Consider the following 14,696-nt stretch of genomic DNA (forward strand, 5'->3'; position numbering starts at 1 on the left):
TTCCTCCCACAATATACGGTAGAATGGCCGTGCATTACACCCAGTCAAAAGGGCAATGGATACGCGCACTGCAAACTGTGTAGAACTGACATTAACATCACTCATGGTGGTCGCGATGACTGCACGCGGCATGTCAACTCCAAAAAACATATGGAGTATGCTGAAATGGCGAGTCAGGCGGAAAGTAAATCTGGGGGTATCCAGCAGTTTTTTACGAAATCTGTGGATGAAAAGACACGGAACGTGACGCGTGCTGAAGCGGTGATGGTTGACCTGTGCTTGGAGTTGAACTTGCCGATTAGTGCCATGAAATGTGAGTTAAACTTATTCAGTTTCTTTTTACATGTCTGATTTTTATTCACTGAAATATCAAACACTGGCTGTACTTCTTTAATTCAAAGTCTTTTCAGTGTTGCAAGTACAAATGTACATGTAGTATGATCAAAAACAGAATTTTATGATTAGTGCTGTTGGGATTGTGGCAAAAAATTGATCATTCCACTGTTTTAAATACAATTATAAATGTCATTTTATTCAATGTCTCTTCTGAAGCATTCTGCTGAAGTATTTATATATTGGGACATTAAGATAACAATGTTGGACTCTCTTTGGCATGAAATAAGAAATTTTTAAAAATTTTATTAGAATCCGTTAACATGTAGAACATTTTGCCAGGCAATATAATATAATACTTTTGAGGAGTTACATTCAATACCAATGATTGGTCGTCAACCGTAATGTCTGCAAACAGGGAACACTATTGTATTTATAAAAATGTGATATATTGTATGCTCGAGAAATTTGTTGAGTGGAAATTCAGTTGAGATGGCTGCTCGTGTTTTGTTTATTCAATTCACACAAAACAGTTCTTTTTAATAATTTAAATGTTAAACATATTGGTATATACACCTCTTTATAATGGAAATGCGCATAAATTAATGTTACTGAAAGTCATTCCAAAATACTGAAAAATGTTTTCAAGAATACTGAAATTCAAAATTTGGGGTAGGCATCTCTGAAAAGATCACAGCAACCTGTCTGTTTTGTAAGATAGGGAAAGGAGCCTGCTGCTCACTCTACTCCTCTGTTTGGAGAAGATGGTGTGCAGGGGGTGGCTTGCATTGTCCATAATAGCAAGCAGTCTGCTCAGCATCCTTTTGTCAGCAACTGCTGACAGAGTCTCTAGCTCCATACCCACCACAGAGCCAGCTTTTCTCACCAGCCTGTCCAGGTGTCCAGCATCCCTTCTCCTAATACTACCTCCCCAACATACCACAGCATAGAAAAGGACACTGGCCATGACAGACTGGTAGAACATAAGCAGGAGCTTGCTGCAGACATTAAAAGACCCCAGCTTCCTAAGGGAAAAAAGTCTACTCTGCCCTTTCTTATAAAGTGCATCAGTGTTGGCAGACCAGTCCAGTTTATTGTCAAGGTGTACCCCCAGGTACTTGTAAGTACTAACAATCTCCACAGTCACCCCATCAATAGTGACAGGCAACAGGGAAGAAACAGGCCTCCTGAAGTCCATCACCATTTCCTTGGTTTTGGTGGTGTTCAGCTGCAGCTGGTTGGTCCTACACCATCCCACAAAGTCATCCACAAGGCTCCTGTACTCACCTTCCTGACCATTCTTAATACACCCCACAATAGCAGTGTCATCAGAGAATTTCTGCAAGTGGCATGACTCAGAGTTGTACTTAAAGTCAGTGGTGTATAGGGTGAACAGTACAGGAGAAAGAACAGTTCCTTGTGGCGCCCCTGTGCTACTGACCACAGTCTCAGATGTAAAGTCCCCCAGCCTAACAAACTGGGGCCATTTGGTGAGGTAATCTGTGATCCAAGACACCAGGCAGGTGTCCACTCCCATCTGCAGCAATTTATCCCTCAACAAGAGGGGCTGGATGGTATTGAAGGCGCTGGAGAAATAAAAAAACATGATTCTCACAGCACAGCCTCCTTTGTCCAAGTGAGAGTAGACTATGTAGCAGATACAAAACAGCATCCTCCACTCCAACATTCATCTGGTAAGCGAACTGTAGCGAGTCCAGCGCATGGCGAACCTGGGGTCTTAAGAGGTGGAGCAGCAGCCGTTCAAATGTCTTCATCAAGTGTGATGTAAGGGCAACAGGCCTGTAATCATTAAGTTATTTAGGGTGAGCCTTTCTGGGAACTGGAACCAGGCATGACGTTTTCCATAGTAAGGGTACCTTACCCTGTTGAGAGGCAGGCGTTGGATTTGTTGTAAAGTCCCACCTCGCCCAGAACCTGCAAAGCAAATCAATGTCTCCAGGCTGAAGAACAGCAAAATTGCAGAAGAATTCGCCAGTGACCTGAATAGCAGGTTGCCTGATATATCTTTAGATCAGGACAACACTGAAGAGCATTGTCCTTTAGAGATACAGGCTACTCTTCCACCCTTGAACACCTCAGACCAGATACCTGTAAAAACCAAGACTGGTTCGATGAGAACGACAAGATACAAACCTTACTGTCAGAAAAACATCAACTGTTCAGAGCTCACCAGAATGATCCCTCTTCACAAGCGAAGACAGACACCTTTGCCAGCAAAGGTGAAAAGTGCAGAAGAAGCTCCGTGTAGGTGCAATAGGCTTATCAAATCAGTCTCATGTAAAAAGGGATCAGTCTCAAATTCATTAATCATTAATTCAAGTGTCTAATAGTTTATAGCTTAACTGTTAAAATAACTGGAATAACTTCGTGGTGATGTTGCTATAGTTCAGTGAGTATTGTAGCTCTAATGTAATACGTTTACTCTAGATCTATAACATTCATATAACAATCAAATGGGTGAAAGAAATTAGCATACTTTCTTTGGCAGAGGTTGGCACTCAGTGAATATTGTAACAATAAACAGGACACAGTTTATTCCAATGATACCATTTATTGAAATAGCTGACATAAATTAGCAAACTAATACTGATCAGATATAGCAACAATAGCAGCCAAGGAATAATTCAATATTAAGTGGTGATACAACGTATATAAATAAGAATCAGTAGTGTATATGATAATTAAGGCACTAATGGTAATCAGAAGTAATAAGCTATAGCCAGTGTTTCAGTGTAGGGGCAAGTGGATGTTAAAATGTGATAGGGAAATCGCGTGGTTGTGTGTGTATAGGTAGGTGTGTGTGTGTGTGTGTGTGTGTGTGTGTATGGAATGTGAATGGAATGCGAACTCTGTGCCAGCCACACCCCAAAGGGGGATCGTCGAAAAAGAACAAAGGAATCTAGTTTAAAACTAGTCTCAGCTAGGTCTTAAACCCAAATTCTACTCAACCCTTAGCTACTCCTGAAATCCCAATGTTGAGGAGTGGAGTACAACAGAGGGAGAGAGAGAGAGAGAGAGAGAGAGAGAGAGAGAGAGACCGAGCGAGCATGCACGATCTAACTAAATACAGATAGTAAACAAAGTAAATCAAACAGCACGCGGTCTAAGACCAACCTTCATGTGAATCAAAATGCGTACATTTAAATAATAAATGAATTCAAATAAACAACACTCTTCACATTAACTAGCCACAATTAAGATTACAATTGCCTAGATGCCAGCCTTACTTGGGATTGCTCGTTAGTGATTGAAAGCGTGCCTTCCGTTATCCGAAGATAGCACGGAACACAGATCCAGGAAGAAGACAGTTTTGTTCCTTACAGCTTGTCAGCTGAAGATCCTTGGTGTCCTGTCGGTTGTCCGATGATCTGGAAGAAATCTTGGTTATAGTTTGTCGATGTTGAAAAAGGGAAAAGGAATCCGGTCACCTTTTCTCTTTGAAATACTGCATGGGCTGCAGTAACTAACCCGTTCAGGTATTATCACAGCTCTGCGAAGGTCAAATACATTGAACTTTGGCTAAAGGTCCGGTATCAATAGCTCGTTCTCTGTTCCTTGTCCTGCTGTAGTGCCGATGCACGGCTTCTCTTTCATGCGTGGAATCCACCACCAGAGAAAAAGAATTTCGGTTCCGCTGCTGGTTTAAAGCAGCCGTGACGTCACTGTATTTGGTATCTGGTATCGTCTCTGTATCCAATACCATTACAGAGAGTCAGAAGAATGGGCAGAGATAGAACATGGCGTCGAGTACAGGGATTGGTGTGTTCAATGCTGTACTTTGAAAGGGGGAAGATGGTTATTATGGTTACGGGCATGGCAGATCTTGGAGCGGTGGGCTGGACATTTCAACCACGTCCTCAACCACATCCTGCTGACATCAACAACAAGACCATTGCACACTTACCACAGGTGGAAATCAACACAGACTTCAACAACCTCCCCACAGAAGATAAAGTCAGAAACGCCATCAAACAGCTTTCCTGTGACAAAGCGCCAGGATCAGATGCCATTCCTGCCGAAATTTACAAAGCAGGAGGCCCAGCTATGATGCAGAAACTGACTGAGCTCTTTCAGTCCATGTGGAATGCAGGACAGGTCCCACAACAGCTTAAGGATACTAATATAGTCCACATCGACAAGAGGAAAGGTACGGCCAGTCATGAGATAATCACCATGGCAGACATAACCACCTGTCCAAAGATCCAAGCTCGTGTCATGCTCAATAGCTTTCTCCAACACCTTGAGCAGGGCCTCCTCCCTGAAAGCCAGTGCAGCTTCCGTGCTGAACAGGGAACAGTGGACATGATATTTGCTGCACACCAGCTCCAGGAAAAGTGCCAAGAGTAGCACAGTGACCTATTCGTGACTTTTGTTATCCCCCACCCAAACAAAGTTTGGCAGGGGATATAGAAACGGGTTCCGTTCGTCTGTCTGGTCACATTTCCGGGCCATATCTTTAAGACTACTGAAGATATCGTCATGAAACTTTGTATAAATATCAAGCAACATGTGAACTGGTGCCTGTTGCTATTTTGGATTTTTGAAAAAAAGTATTTTTCAAATTTTTACATAAAAAATAGATTTTGACTTAGTTTCTAAAAGCAATGTTCGTTTCTGGAGCATATTTATTTATGAAGCATATATCCAAAACTATTCATGATACGGATTTGAAACTTGGTATACATGTTAACAAGGTGCTGTAGATGTGCCTTTTCATACTAAGAAATTTGAGAAATTTTAATTTTTCATGTTTCCATGGAAACAATTTCAGACTTAGTCTCTCAGGTTAGTCTTAGGGGTCGGTTTTGTTTCCGGAGCAGAACTTGAAAACTATGAGTGGTTTGGTCTTGAAAGTTGGTAGATGTGTTGATTAAGTAACGTATATGTGTTTTTTGATACGAAGAAATGTGAGAAATTTTAATTTTTAGCTTGCCTGGACCAAAGGTCCGGTGGGTTTATGCCATGGGCTGCTGAGGTCAGTGTAAAAAGAGGTCGGGTTGGTTTCCTGCAGCAGAACTTGAAAAATGTGACAAATAATATCTTGAAGCTTGGTATATAGGGTGGGGGATAGAGATGATTCTGTCTTCTTGTTGACTTGACAAAGGCCTTTGATACGGTCAGTAGACAAGACCTACAGTGGTGCTTGAAAGTTTGTGAACCCTTTAGAATGTTCTATATTTCTGCATAAATATGACCTAAAACATCATCAGATTTTCACACAAGTCCTAAAAGTAGATAAAGAGAACCCAGTTAAACAAATGAGACAAAAATATTATACTTGGTCATTTATTTATTGAGGAAAATGATCCAATATTACATATCTGTGAGTGGCAAAAGTATGTGAACCTTTGCTTTCAGTATCTGGTGTGACCCCCTTGTGCAGCAATAACTGCAACTAAACGTTTGCGGTAACTGTTGATCAGTCCTGCACACCGGCTTGGAGGAATTTTAGCCCGTTCCTCCGTACAGAACAGCTTCAACTCTGGGATGTTGGTGGGTTTCCTCACATGAACTGCTCGCTTCAGGTCCTTCCACAACATTTCCATTGGATTAAGGTCAGGACTTTGACTTGGCCATTCCAAAACATTAACTTTATTCTTCTTTAACCATTCTTTGGTAGAACGACTTGTGTGCTTAGGGTCGTTGTCTTGCTGCATGACCCACCTTCTCTTGAGATTCAGTTCATGGACAGATGTCCTGATATTTTCCTTTAGAATTCGCTGGTATAATTCAGAATTCATTGTTCCATCAATGATGGCAAGCTGTCCTGGCCCAGATGCATCAAAACAGGCCCAAACCATGATACTACCACCACCATGTTTCACAGATGGGATAAGGTTCTTATGCTGGAATGCAGTGTTTTCCTTTCTCCAAACATAACGCTTCTCATTTAAACCAAAAAGTTCTATTTTGGTCTCATCCGTCCACAAAACATTTTTCCAATAGCCTTCTGGCTTGTCCACGTGATCTTTAGCAAACTGCAGATGAGCAGCAATGTTCTTTTTGGAGAGCAGTGGCTTTCTCCTTGCAACCCTGCCATGCACACCATTGTTGTTCAGTGTTCTCCTGATGGTGGACTCATGAACATTAACATTAGCCAATGTGAGCGAGGCCTTCAGTTGCTTAGAAGTTACCCTGGGGTCCTTTGTGACCTCGCCGACTATTACACACCTTGCTCTTGGAGTGATCTTTGTTGTTCGACCACTCCTGGGGAGGGTAACAATGGTCTTGAATTTCCTCCATTTGTACGCAATCTGTCTGACTGTGGATTGGTGGAGTCCAAACTCTTTAGAGATGGTTTTGTAACCTTTTCCAGCCTGATGAGCATCATCAACACTTTTTCTGAGGTCCTCAGAAATCTCCTTTGTTCGTGCCATGATACACTTCCACAAACATGTGTTGTGAAGATCAGACTTTGATAGATCCCTGTTCTTTAAATAAAAGGGTGCCCACTCACACCTGATTGTCATCCCATTGATTGAAAACACCTGACTCTAATTTCACCTTCAAATTAACTGCTAATCCTAGAGGTTCACATACTTTTGTCACTCACAGATATGCAATATTGGATAATTTTCCTCAATAAATAAATGACCAGGCGGCGCGGTGGTGTAGTGGTTAGCGCTGTCGCCTCACAGCAAGAAGGTCCTGGGTTCGAGCCCCGTGGCCGGCGAGGGCCTTTCTGTGCGGAGTTTGCATGTTCTCCCCGTGTCCGCGTGGGTTTCCTCCGGGTGCTCCGGTTTCCCCCACAGTCCAAAGACATGCAGGTTAGGTTAACTGGTGACTCTAAATTGAGCGTAGGTGTGAATGTGAGTGTGAATGGTTGTCTGTGTCTATGTGTCGGCCCTGTGATGACCTGGTGACTTGTCCAGGGTGAACCCCGCCTTTCGCCCGTAGTCAGCTGGGATAGGATCCAGCTTGCCTGCGACCCTGTAGAAGGATAAAGCGGCTAGAGATAATGAGATGAGATGAAATAAATGACCAAGTATAATATTTTTGTTTCATTTGTTTAACTGGGTTCTCTTTATCTACTTTTAGGACTTGTATGAAAATCCGATGATGTTTTCGGTCATATTTATGCAGAAATATAGAAAAGTCTAAAGGCTTCATAAACTTTCAAGCACCACTGTATGGAAGATAACGGAGAAATTTGGGTGTCCTGGCAAGGTCATCATGATAGTGCAACAATTCCACGATGGCATGATGGTCAAAGTACTGGATGATGGAGATGAGTCAGAGGCAATTCCAGTAACAAACAGTGTGAAGCAGGGCTGTGTTCTTGCCCCTACACTCTTTAGCATGGTCTTCTCTGCCATCCTGACAGATGCCGTCCAAGATCGTCAGGATGGGATACACCTCAGATACAGGACTGACGGTGGTCTGTTCAACCTCAGGTGCCTGCAGGCCATCACCAAGGTGAAGGAGACTGTCATCTGAGAGTTTCTGTTTGCTGACAACTGCGCCCTCAATGCCTGTACAGAGCAGAAGATGCAGCACAAAATGGACTGTTTTTCACAAGCCTGTGACAACTTCGGTCTCACCATCAGCACCCAAAAAACTGAGGTAACGTACCAGCCTGTGCCTGGAAGGCCCTGCCAAGAACCACATATTACAGCGAATGGGCAGAACATTAAGGCAGTTGACAAATTTGCTTATCTGGGCAGCACCCTTTCCTGAGCAGTCAACAAAGATGTCAAGGTGAACAACAGGACTGCAAAGGCCAGTGCTGCTTTTGGGGGACTTCGTGAAAATGTCTGGGAATGGAGAGGGCTCAGCCTTACCACTAAGCTCTACTGTGCTGTGATATTTACCACCCTACTTTACGCCTGTGAGACCTGGACAGCAGACATGCTAAGCAGCTCCATCACTTCCACTTGACCTGCCTTTGCAAACTCTTTCATATCAAGTGGCAGGACAAAATCCCAGACATCGAGGTCCTAAAATGGGCTGGACTTCCCAGCGTTAACACTCTTCTGCAGAAAGCCCAAGCCAGATGGACCAGCCATGTTGTCAGGATGCCAGACAGTCGACTGCCCAAACAGTTATTGTATGGGGAGCTGTGCCAAGGCAAGAGCACATCTGGGGGCAGAAAAAAATGCTTCAAGGACAATCTCAAAGTGTCTCTTAAAACTCTAGAACTTGATCTCAACTCCTGGATGTCGCTTGCTCAGGACTGTCCAGCATGGCGAACAAAGTGCACCAGTGGCACACGTGCAGCAGATATGAAACACATTGCTGAGGCCCAGAAGAAACGAGCTGCGTGTAAGGTTCGAACTATCGCCACCCCCACTATAGCACCTACACACACGTCTAACACGTGGGCGTACCTTCAAAGGCCAGATTGGCCTCATCAGTCACCTCTGGGCCCACAAACGTCACCCACCAAATTGAAGGCATGGTCATCTTCAACCCTAAAGGATGAACATCATTTACAGTCTTTGGGGTGTGTGTGTGTGTGTGTGTGTGTGTGTGTGTGTGTACCGGACTGGGTGGTTCTCTGTGACTCCTCATGCTGTGAAGGCTGCCGATCTCTGTTTGAGAGCTGGACAGAGACACGCCCTCGAAATATGGCCTACAACACACACACACACACACACACACACACACACACACACACACACACACACACACACACACACACATCAGCAATTGCTTTGGGGCCCCCAGACCACCAGGGGGAACCATGAGTTTTAAAAAAGATCTGCAAGCTGGACTATCAGTTTATGGATCAGGCAGTTGCATGGCGCCCTCTTGTGGTGTGAAAAGAAGAGGTACTGAAATTCAGTGAGTCAGGTAAATAAAGTTAGTCTGCTTATCTATCTGTTAAACAACAGAGGAGAACCGCAATCTGTCCAATTTATGCTTTCACTTGTTGAGGTCAGTGAAATGGAAATATGTTAGTGGCGAGGTGCTAGCTTGTATCCAGAGTAAGAAGCGTTAAGCTAACACATGTTAAGTTGCTCACTTGTTTGCTAGTTGCGATGACATCAGCTTGTTAGCGTTCCATAATACCCATTCGGATGATCAGAACATCACTCACCTACGGCTCTTTTCACTCATTTACAGAAACTCAGATGATCACAACCAGCTAAAAGTTCAAACTTTTCACTATGCTAACTAGCCCAGTGGGCTAATGGCAGTTTGAAGTGCTGTAAAAGTATTTTGGGGGCGTGGTCAGCTTTAGAACCAACTGAATGTGATGCAGGTACAGTTTTAAACCCAACTCAACTTAACTATATGTAACAGACTCATTTCCCACAGTCATGTTTAAATAGTGTGTGCTAATGTTCGCAAATATTATAGTGCTCATGCGCGCGCGCGCACACACACACACACACACACACACAGACTAACTTGAGCTGGGGTTTGGGCGTGCTCAGTACACTGTCGTCGTCCTCCAGGTCTGGACTGTCACTAGGGTTCTCAAAGTCCAAACTCTCCAGATCCTCCTCCACCTCAGGTGGCGGCTCTGCAGGGTCCTGCTCCGAATCCAACACCTGTACGTACACGCACACTTTTCCTCAGTAATTTAATACTAATTGATTTGACAGAGTGACAGTCAGTGAGCTGTAATGGTGAGGAGAGTGATGCTAGTCATTTTTAGCAAATAGTAGTGAACAAAAAAAAAATTAATCTCCCACAAGAGTGAAGTTTCTCATATGTTGCTGACATGCTAAAAACCTGAAACTGAAAGAACGAGTTAACACTACAGGTTACATACATGTGTTAATTTCCTCATTCTATACACTGGAGGTTTCCTCAGGAGCCTCTTGCGGTTACGTTTTTAGCAATTCTAATCTCTCCAACAGCTGCTCAGAGAACAGTCATTTTATTTATGAGTGAACATCAGTGCAACACAGGAATCTGTGAGCTTTGTTCTGATCATCTTCTAACAATAGATTTATAAAAGTGAGCACCAATCACTAAAACATATGAATCTCTCTCTCTCTCTCTCTCTCTCTCTCTCTCACACACACTCACCTCGTCAGAGATACGGAAGCGTCTGATCAGATCGATGACTCGCTGTTTAAAGTTCTGCTGCTAATGAGGAGAGATGAGCGTTACACACACACACACACCTGCACATGTCAAGAGAAGTGTGTGCAGGTGTGTGTGTTACCCTTGTGATGGATGTTGTCCTCACAATTGAGCGTCGCTGTTTTTTAGACTTCCTGACATCAAACTCATCATCTTCAAGATCCTGTACACACACACACACTTCTCTTGATGTGTGCAGGTGTGTATGTTCACCTGAGTGTGTTTACTTATGTGTGTGTGTGTTTACCTGTGCATGCGCAGCATCATCACTTGCCTCTTGCTCTGAAGAGAAACTCTCATACTCCTCCTCTGAGTAATTCTCTACACAAACACATTCAAATAAATACACAAACAAGAAACAACAATATCTATTAGTTCTGCCTCCTCATGTTCAATTGTGTGTGTGTGTGTGTGTGTGTGTGCGCGTGTGTGTGTACCAGAGCGTTTGAGCTTCATTAGCCCCGCTTCCTCATGGTCGACTGGCTGGCTGCAGAGGGAGTAAATCCAGATTTCAGCCACTTTCCCCATCAACTCCTTCTGATTACTGCACAGAGACAGAACCTGTCCTCCATCTGCAGGGTGCTGCATCACCTGCACACACACACACACACACACACACACACACACACACACACGTGCATCACTGCACAAATAACAGTTATAATTTCACTTGGATACTGAAGTGACATTAGTGTCATTAACAACAAGAAACTGGTTCAAATCTGGGCTCGATTTTCTGAACAGTGACATGCACAACCTCCAACAGTCTGAACTGGGAATACTGGGAATCAGACTGATGTCGTGTGAACTTGGGGAAACACAGGGGATTGTGGGTAATGTCATGTCTTGTCAGCACCTCGGCCATGTTGACAGATCCGACAGCAAGAGTCTTGTAGCCCAGAATGGTGCGGTTTTTATAACGCTTCCTCCTCTGGAGCAGAATCTGAAGCTTATTCCCTTCTCGCTTCAGGAAGTGAGGGTACTACACACACACACACACACACACACACACACACACACACACACACAAGTTAAAATGGATTCAAGTTTATCAGTCTGGAGTAAGGCATACTTAATGTGTGTGTGTGTGTGTGTGTGTGTGTGTGTGTGTGTGCACGCGTTGCCTGCAGAGAGAAGGTAAGGGCGAGGTCAGTCTCCACAGTGCCTGTAGGGGGCAGCATTATCTCATGAGAGCGCAGGATCCGCTTTGAGCCCTTAGGGTCACCATGTTACACACACACACACACACACACACTTTAAATTTGCAGAATATTGACAAATTGAAACACCTGATGTGAATATGTCAGAGATAAATAACTCTGAGTATCAGATGGAGATGAAGAGCTCAGAATAATCATTCAGATTGATTTATTTTTCACATATTTATTTATTTATGAATTAATCATAAACAAACAAACCTGCCTCAGAAATACCACCACGTGAGTAGTTCAGTTCTAACACACTCTTTATCAGAGCTCAATTATATTTATTTTTTCCTTAGTGTGAGAAGAAAAGTAATAAAATAATATACAGACAAACAAACAAACAAATAGATAAATAAATAAATGCTGTTTACTCACCTGGATTTTAACAGCGATGACCACAGAGATGAGCTCTTTATCCAGCTCCCTCAACACCACCAACTTCTTCAGAGTCAGACTACACAACCTGCGGGGGGAATAAACACTCAAAGTTTTTACACATCAGTGTTTAATGCTGATACTTCATGACGTGTTTGTCTTTCTTGCTTTTATTATTGATTTATTTCAGTTCTTTGGCCAGTTTTACACGCAGCAGTAAACATGATACTGAGCTTTCACACATTTTTAAAAGGTAGAATGATGGATCATTAACTTCTAGGAACACAGACACACACAGTTTATATTAATCAGTTCTTGGTAATTATTTACAGTAAGAATTCCAGCAGAACTGTAGGACGTGATGCTCATTACTGAATCATTGTTCATATTAAGACTGTGTTCATTATCACGGCCCTTTTATTGGTTCAATTCCAGTTGTAACATTTTCAACACCACGCTGTAGAGTTCAGCAGGAGTTTAAACACCACACGCTCTGGTTATAGGTGACTATCATACGGCACGTGAAATTAGCTCAGCCTTTAGGGGCACCAGCAGCTTTAGTCAGGTGTATACTGGGAGCCAGGGTGCCGGACATCGCAGGTAATCATATGGCCCTTTTCCACTACCCTTTTTCAGCTCGCTTCAGCTCACTTCAGCCCGACACGGCTCGCGTTTCGACTACCAAAAAACAGCACGACTCAGCTCGCTTCAGCCCTGCTTAGCCCCTAAAACTCGCACCGTTTTGGAGTGGGGCTGAAGCGAGCCAAAGCGAGCCGAGTGAGGCTGGGGGCGTGAGCAGACACTCCCCTGTGCACTGATTGGTGAGGAGGAGTGTCCTCACATGCCCACTCACGCCCCACGAGCACGCTGGGATCTGTAAACACCGTAAACCCGGAAGAAGAAGAATTACGAGAATTTCTGAAGCCTTATGCGCCTCGCCTCACCTATACGCTCTTGCCAGTATCTGTTGGCGTTGTCGGTGACAACAAGCCACAGCACCAAGACCAGCAACACTAACGACTCCATGTCCATGTTTATTGTTTACTATTCGGGTCGTGAGACTACCGCTTAAAAGCTCACTGATGTCACTGTTTGCGCTGCTTAACGACATCACCTGACGTCCACCCACTTTCGCTAACTCCACCCAATGTGTCCACCCACTTCCAGCCAGCACGGTTCAGCGCGGTTGTAGTCGAAATGCAACTCCAACAGCCCCGCTCAGCTCGACTCAGCACGGCACGGCTCAGCCCGACTCAGCCGCGTTTGTAGTGGAAAAGCGGCATTAGGGTCCTAGGCAAGAGTAATCACTCAGGGTCCACTACATCGAGACTGTGTTGATGTATACACACACACACACACTGGCTTGCAAAAGTATTCATTCCCCCTTGGTGTTTCTTCTGTTTTGTTGCATTACAAGCTGGAATTAAAATGGATGTTTGGAGGGTTAGCACCATTTGATTTACACAACATGCCGTCCACTTTAAAGATGAAAATTGTTTTATTGTGACACAAACAATAATTAAGATGAAAAAACAGAAATTGAGTGTGCATAAGTATTCACCCCCTTTCATATGAAACCCCTAAATAAGAGTTGCTCCAACCAATTCACTTCATAAGTCACATTAGTTGATTGCACATAGCTGGATCTTAAAGTGTCACATGATGTCTGTATAAATCACCTTTTTCTGGAAGGACCCTGACTCTGCAACACTACTAAGCAAGCAACATGAGAACCAAGGAGCCTCCAAACAGGTCAGAGACAAAGTTGTAGAGAAGTATAGATCAGGGTTGGGTTATAAAAATATCCCAAACTTTGAATATCCCACAGAGCTCCATTAACCTCCTAGGGCTTAGCGGTCACATGCGTGGACAGCACTTTATGGAAATTCGGAACAAGAATCCACATATGTGGACATACTTTTTCTCTAAAAGTACATCTTATCAAAAGATGATGCTTAGTTTTTATTCTAATCAGGTCCTAATAAGCCCAGACAGCAAAGAGAAATAAAAAATGCATGTAAAAAAACAGCTTGGGCCTTAGGAGGTTAAATCCATTATAGCAAAATGGAAAGAAGATGGCACCACTACAAACCTGACAAGAGAAGGCCCCGCCCACCAAAACTCTCAGACCTGGCAAGGAGGGCATTAAATCAGAGATACAACAAAGACACCAATGATAACACTGAAGGAGCTGCAAAGATCCACAGCAGAGATGGAAGTTTCTGTCCATAGGACCACTTTAAGCCGTACACTCCAGAGAGTGGGCGGGGCTTTATGGAAGAGTGGCCAGAAAAAAGCCATTACTTAAGAAAACCTGTTTGGAGTTTGCCCAACAGCATGTGGCAGACTCCCCAAACACATGGAAGAAGACTGTCTGGTCAAATGAGACTAAAATTTATCTTTTTGCCCATCATGGGAAATGCCATGTGTGGTGCAAACCCATCACCCTGAGAACACCATTCCTACAGTGAAGCATGGTGGTGGCAGCATCATGCTGTGGGGATGTTTTTCATCTGCAGGGACAGGAAAGCTGGTCAGGACTGAAGGAAAGATGGACAGCACTAAATACAGGGCAATTCTGGAGGAAAACCTGTTTGAGCCAGCCAGAGGTTTGAGACTGGGATGAAGGTTCACGGTCCAGCAGGACAATGACCCTAAACATACTGCTAAAGCTACACTGGAGTGGTTTAAAAGGAAATATTTAAATGTCTTGGAATGGCCTGT

At 43.7% G+C, this 14,696-nt stretch overlaps 2 protein-coding genes across 6 annotated transcripts in view; both read right to left on the reverse strand.

The window, feature by feature from the left end:
* The window catches only part of pacs2 (phosphofurin acidic cluster sorting protein 2), a 77,644-nt gene that overhangs the window by 25,876 nt on the left and 37,072 nt on the right, over positions 1-14,696 (reverse strand). For 4 of the 5 annotated variants that reach the window (XM_060925067.1, XM_060925069.1, XM_060925071.1 and 1 more), the window contains exons 2-10: positions 11,973-12,060; positions 11,517-11,606; positions 11,249-11,374; positions 10,830-10,983; positions 10,640-10,713; positions 10,475-10,555; positions 10,336-10,395; positions 9,709-9,851; positions 8,836-8,926 (exon numbers count right to left, since the gene is read on the reverse strand). In XM_060925067.1, the coding sequence (XP_060781050.1) occupies positions 8,836-8,926; positions 9,709-9,851; positions 10,336-10,395; positions 10,475-10,555; positions 10,640-10,713; positions 10,830-10,983; positions 11,249-11,374; positions 11,517-11,606; positions 11,973-12,060 (907 nt within the window). The remainder of the gene's footprint in view (positions 1-8,835; positions 8,927-9,708; positions 9,852-10,335; positions 10,396-10,474; positions 10,556-10,639; positions 10,714-10,829; positions 10,984-11,248; positions 11,375-11,516; positions 11,607-11,972; positions 12,061-14,696) is intronic. The other variant, XM_060925068.1, reaches the window with a different exon arrangement.
* On the reverse strand, positions 1,009-2,249 carry LOC132888977 (uncharacterized). Its single transcript, XM_060925072.1, has 2 exons — positions 2,216-2,249; positions 1,009-2,133 (listed from the first exon to the last, which is right to left on the reverse strand). The coding sequence occupies exon 2, from the start codon at positions 2,018-2,020 to the stop codon at positions 1,025-1,027; it is 996 nt and encodes a 331-aa protein (XP_060781055.1). The 5' UTR covers positions 2,021-2,133; positions 2,216-2,249; the 3' UTR covers positions 1,009-1,024.

This window comes from Neoarius graeffei, chromosome 7, assembly GCF_027579695.1.
Source record: "Neoarius graeffei isolate fNeoGra1 chromosome 7, fNeoGra1.pri, whole genome shotgun sequence".
Classification (NCBI taxonomy): domain Eukaryota; kingdom Metazoa; phylum Chordata; class Actinopteri; order Siluriformes; family Ariidae; genus Neoarius; species Neoarius graeffei.

Bases quoted from the DNA above. Each gene is read 5' to 3' on its own strand.
- LOC132888977 (XM_060925072.1), bottom strand. From the start codon at position 2,020: ATGTTGGAGTGGAGGATGCTGTTTTGTATCTGCTACATAGTCTACTCT.